At 34.1% G+C, this 6,000-nt stretch overlaps 1 protein-coding gene across 2 annotated transcripts in view; it reads left to right on the plus strand.

Annotated features, from left to right (window-relative positions):
- Positions 1 to 5,781, plus strand: part of FAM3C (family with sequence similarity 3, member C) — a 45,641-nt gene extending 39,860 nt beyond the window's left edge. For both annotated transcript variants that reach the window (XM_008589587.1, XM_008589588.1), the window contains exons 9-10: positions 2,578 to 2,704; positions 3,285 to 5,781. In XM_008589587.1, coding sequence (XP_008587809.1) covers positions 2,578 to 2,704; positions 3,285 to 3,374 — 217 coding nt within the window. In that variant the 3' untranslated portion in view covers positions 3,375 to 5,781. The remainder of the gene's footprint in view (positions 1 to 2,577; positions 2,705 to 3,284) is intronic.
- Positions 5,782 to 6,000: the final 219 nt, after the last annotated feature.

Genomic DNA, 6,000 nt, shown 5'->3' on the forward strand with positions numbered 1-6,000 from the left:
GAAAAAGTTCATGAGCAAAGTCTGGAGGGAACCACGCCCAAGTTTCCAAGAGTCCTCTCAAATGGACTCAAACAGGGCATGCTTAATTCTTCCAGCAACACGTAAAATGTTGTCCACTAGGGAAGCGTATTAAAGACTCCACTATGTAGGATTTCTGTTGGGGGTTGGTCACCCTCTGCCTAAGCCATCCCCAAATTCCAGACTCCCAGACAGAAAGCAGGTGTTCAGCATAAACTGCATTATTTACGGACACAGGTACAGTGATCCATTCCTACCAATCTGGAAATGGTGGGAACTCTTCCCAAATCCGAGTGTCCAGGTGCTAGCCAATGGCCAGTTTTGCTAGCAAGCCTTTCTAAGGATAGTTATGTTAATTCTTCTCTGCGTAGGGCTTCAGGGTGTTCTCATGGTGTTTCAAATTAAGGAAAGAGAAGAATGGAGTCAAAATATAGAGCTAAATCTTCAAGTCATTTCTAGATCTCTGGCTAAATTGGCTTGGTTTTTGTTCTTACAGATCATAATAATAACTTCTGAAATTCAAAAGTACAGAAGTAAAAATGACTGACCACCCTTCAATATATTTCATAGTTGATGGTTACTTTTTGCAGGGGGCCAGACCTGCATTGTATAAACACCTACTTTATAGGCAGTTTTCACATATAAAACAATCCCTTGTCATTTGTGTCCTTAACATTCATTATTTCAGCTATTTTTGAGCAAACTTAAAGGCCTGTAAGGTTCCAATGTGTAATTTTTCTAGATGTAAATGTGAATGGAGCCCCAAGGCCTCCCTGCAGGAGGCTGTCACTTCCCCACCCGTGAGCCCACTGCCTGTCCTCTGCATTTCAATTCCATTTGTTCTTGTTATAGCAGAAAACTTCATCTACTCATTATTAGTGATGATGGTACAAGAGAAGAGTTCTAAGAAAGTAACCAGAAGATAGAACATTTGGGTAAACTGTACGAGTGGAATTTGACAGTCTTCTATTCTAGTTCCATGATACCCTAACACTATTTGGATATAAGAAAACAGGGTCCATGCAATATTTTCAGGGAGTTTCCCTCCAGTGCAAAAGTGGCTTATCAAGTGAGCAAAGAAACAATTGAAAAGTGATGGCTAATTCCTGTGAGGACGGGCTTTGGGGAGAAAGCCAGAGCATGTGCACATGATTCCGTGTAAAGATCTCAAAATGTTCACAGAGGCTGAGCCCTCACTGCTTCTTTGCACAGAGACATTTCACTTGTTTTTGGTTTGCTTGAGTATAATGCATCACTTCATATAGAGTTGAGTCTGAAAGACTATTCAACAGGCTATAGCTTATTTTCTCACTGATTCTAGTGAACTTCCTCTGGGTGGGCAGCAGTCCTCGGGCTGTGGTCAAAACAGCTCCACTGCCCCATGGATGTGGTTTGCATAAATCATGAAAGTTCAATGATATATGTAGTTCTTTTCTGTTTTATGAAGTTTGTTTTTTTTAAATGTAAGTTATCCCATTTATCTTTAAGTTACTTAAATGAGAACTGCTCTACCCTGTGCTTCTTTCATTAAGATATTAAAGGAGCTAACTGATATTGGCATGGGATGTTTAAATAGAACACTGGAGTGACTAGGTACCTTCTTCATAGACCTTTCTGCTGTTTGGAAATATAAAACTTGCCTTGCCTCGGCTCAGGTTTTAGCAGAACAAACCCCTCTAATTGACCCATAAGAGCCTAATATCAGAGGATACTCGTACATATGGCTTAATGCCAAATACCTTAGTTTCCTCAGGTTGCCCTTAGTTATCTTTGTTCTTTTTTGGTTTGTTTTAAGCTGTATAGCTAGCATTTATCTCTTGAGTTTCTTCACCTTTTGCAATGTGGGGAGAGAGAATCATCAGCATTAGGGTAGTAAACTACACAAAAGTTTTTAGTGGTGTCTTTCATTTCGCACTTTCCCTAGTGGTTACCTTTGTCACTGCCCTTCCTCCTGCTAGTAGATACTCAGCTGCTATGTAGTTAATATTTTCATTTTTATTAAAAAACCACTTACTTGGCAGTTATCACTGAAGTACAATTTATATTCCTATTCTCAAAATTGGTTTTTTTTAAATAAAGTGTTAGAAACTTCCAGATTTCTATCAGTATTTACCTTTATTCTGATTCAGTGCAATTTACAAAGGGCTTAGTGGAGATTCAAACTGATTATTAATTTCACAAAGATATTGGTTGCTTAAGACCTTGGATTAGCTTGGGTAGGCATCTACTAACAGCTATATCCCTTATTTATTTGGTGGATGCAATTAAAATAATTAAAGAAGGTGAATTACTGTTGTGAAATAAAAAAATCTAAAAGATACTTCCTAGTAGAATAAATGTAAAATTAATTGTTAGATTTCATGTCTTTCATCACTAAAGAATTCAAGTAGTGGATGTGTTATACTGTGAAAAAATTTCTAATTGTTGTTTATGTCCTCTAATTTAAGCCATGTTCTCATTTTATCTTGTGTTATATGCATGGTAAATATCTAGATGAATATATTTGATAACTTACAGCATTCTATGTTTATTGTTGTATTCTTTCTCTCTCTTTTTAAGACTCAATGACGAGGCAAGGCGGCTCATTGCTGAATTGGGGAGTACCTCTATTACTAATCTTGGTTTTAGAGACAACTGGGTCTTCTGTGGTGGGAAGGGTATTAAGACAAAAAGCCCTTTTGAACAGGTTAGTATCTTAGACTCTTATAATTAATGGACAAAAACAAATTGTGTGAAACCTTATTGTACATATTCCCATCCTAGTTATTTGAAAATTAGATAAACAAATATTAAATGTGTTCATATGTTTTTCATAAGTCCTTGGTAATCAATTATTTGACATAACTTTGGCCCTTTTTAAATTTTAAATCTTTTAACTTAAAAATTCTGCATGGGAATTTTTTTCCCTACATGACAGTGCATTGGAATGTGATTACTTTTATTTTAAGCCTTTGGAAACATTATTTGGATGTTAGAATCAGTTAAGTTTGGAAATACTTTAGAATCTAATAGAATGTAAACTTTACTTTTTGACTAACAAATGTCCTTTTAGAAATATCTGCAGTGTTTTGTTCTTTCAGTTGTTATTTGAAGGTCTGCCATGTGCCAGGCCCTGGGGGCTGCTCACTTAATATCTTGAGCAATCACTTTATATGAACTCGTCTCTGACATGAGTGTTACTGAAATGAGAGCCAGTAAAGTATATTACTGCAAGTCAGCAGTTCACAAAGGTTTTTCAAACTGTATACTATATTGTGTTCCACTAGCACATAAAGAACAATAAGGATACAAACAAATATGAAGGATGGCCTGAAGTTGTCGAAATGGAAGGATGCATCCCTCAGAAGCAAGACTAAAGGAAATGTGGAGAAGATTGAAGGAGGAGTACTGTCACTATTAACGGGAAACCTACAAAGGAGAAACTATGTGTAAATATTTTAAGTGTGCAGCCATCTCGGTGTTTGCATGAGCATTATCTCTTTTGATGTCAGGATTATTTATTGCTAACATATATATAGATAGCTTTGTAAATAGTCATCAGAATGAGCAAATCAGTGAACTGTTTCTAAGCAAATTTTCCCAAAAGTACAATGTTTAGACTGCTGTGGTAATAACATTTTAATTCTAAAAGTGTACCCAATGGGTAACTGAACAGATTGTGAAAAATATATTGATATATATATATACTGGTTGCTGTGAAAATCTATCCTGAAATAATATGGATCTTAGGGAAGAGACTTTGTTTTCATATATGTATGGTTATATATGTCCATGTGATGATAATATCTTTTAAATTAAAGAGATTTGGCTAGTTGTGTGCATATTGTTACTTTACAGTCCCACTCTCCTGATGTGCCCCTTTTCTTATCTTTTGCTTCCCTTCCCAAGAAACTGAGAAATAAAATGTTTGGTATGAAAGTATATATTATCAGATATGTGAAAAGCACAACAAAATGGTTTTTTTTAATGTACACATTAAAAAGTAAATATATAAACATAGCATGCAGAACCATAGTGTGCTGGGTTTTGTAAGAACAGTGTGAATAACTTCATTTTGCATAAGCTAATTATAGTGAGGCTGGAGGTGGCAACTTCATAGAATTGGGGAACCAGGCCTAGTCCCCTCCGCAACCTAAGTAGGTCATTCAGAACAGCTAAGTCAGTATATTTGGAGCAATGTTGCCATATATTTTCCTTATTTAATTGTTATCAGCACTTACCAAGTGGCTGAAAAAAGGCATGCTTTAATATCACAGTAATTTTTATTTGTAAACCAAGAAATTCTGTATTAACTTCGTCTAACTTCATAATAGCAGTTATTGCCTGAAATCATAGTGGCATATTTAGAAAAGTCCTAATTACTGAGTGGGCTGATAACATTTTGCTTGATCCCAAATGACTTTGTATACAATTCTACATAAAATTATAGGAAATCTAACTTTTTTGTTCACTAAAGGACTCAGTTTTTTAAAAAGTACTTTTAGGGCATTAAATACCTATTGTGTATAAAGTATCTTAAATGGGAACATAAATCTAATGATCAAACTGCCATTCACAATATCAGGCAGCACTTAAATTTTGAACCTAAATTTTATTTTATTTAATATATATATATATATTTTGGCGGCTGGCTAGTAAGGGGAACCGAACCCTTAATCTTGGTGTCACAAGGCTGTGCTCTAACCAACTGAGCTAATGGGCCAGCACCTGAACATAAATTTTAGATGGCTTGTACAAAAAACCTAAAAGCAGTATTTGTTATTTTGCTCTGAACCAAGTTGGAAACTATTGAGATATTTCTTAAATAATGGTGAGTTTTGGGGTACTGTTTCTTCCCTCAAATGGAATGTAATTTATGAATAAATGCACCTTATGCGTTTAAACAATTTTTGTAAACTTGGATTTTGGGTGCTTATATGCTAATCACATTTAGCATGTATATTTTGACATTTAAAATACTTCCCTTGATTCTGTAAATTAGAATATTTTACAGTTCCAGGAATTGTGAAATAAACATTGCATTTTTTTTTAATAATGAAAATAAATACTCTCAGTTTTGCATCGTGAATTTTTTTTGTATTATCTGGCAAAGCAATACACCTACAGAACTTCACATCAAGGTTTTTGAAGCATTTATTGTACTGTTTAACATGTAAACAATTAAATCATCGCTGTGATTAAACACGGTAATATCCTCTGGATATGTCTTAACATGTATAGAATTTAAGTATCTAGAAGGCAGGACATCCCTTTGAGTATAAAGACTATAAAGGGATGGATTTTACCGGTGTATAAAATGTCAAAAGAAGGGATAAAGATTGGTATGTAACTGCTTTGGTGCAATTTGCTTGTGTCTCAAGTGTATCTTGTATAGATTGTGCCAACTTAACTTTGGATGCAATAATTTTACTACATTTCAGATCTCTTTTTAAATACAGCATTGTAAGTGAAACAATACTCATATAATGTTAAGAATTTTGTTTATTAAATTCAGAAATTTAACTTTCACATTTTGGTATTTTCAGTGGTGTTTAAGGTCTTATACATGCATATTTTGTATTTGTAATCACAGATTCTTTTCCAGAAGAAGTGTACTATAATATGAATGTTAAAATTGAGGAAAGTAGGATAATAAGTGATATTTGGAAAATTAAAGAAAAATTGAGCCAGAGTCTTTATATTTTTGACTAATTTGTTAAAGTGAAATTTATCATTGTTCTTTCTATATTTTATTTGTTTTTAAATAAATCAGCTAATACTTTATAATTTTATGATAGACGGAAGTTCAATCCATTTAGCCTGCATTGCACTTTATACTTTAAAAGTTTACACAATTACAAATAATTTGACCAGAAAGACAGTTTCATTCAGTTTGGTTGACACACCCCCTTTTAAATGAAAGAAAAATGTGCTGTGTTCAGTTAGCAGAGCAGCTAAAAGTGGAAATGCATTATTTAGAATACTTTTTCAAATGAATATGAA

This window comes from Galeopterus variegatus, unplaced genomic scaffold (assembly GCF_000696425.1).
Source record: "Galeopterus variegatus unplaced genomic scaffold, G_variegatus-3.0.2 Scaffold5535, whole genome shotgun sequence".
In the NCBI taxonomy this organism is placed as follows: Eukaryota; Metazoa; Chordata; class Mammalia; order Dermoptera; family Cynocephalidae; genus Galeopterus; species Galeopterus variegatus.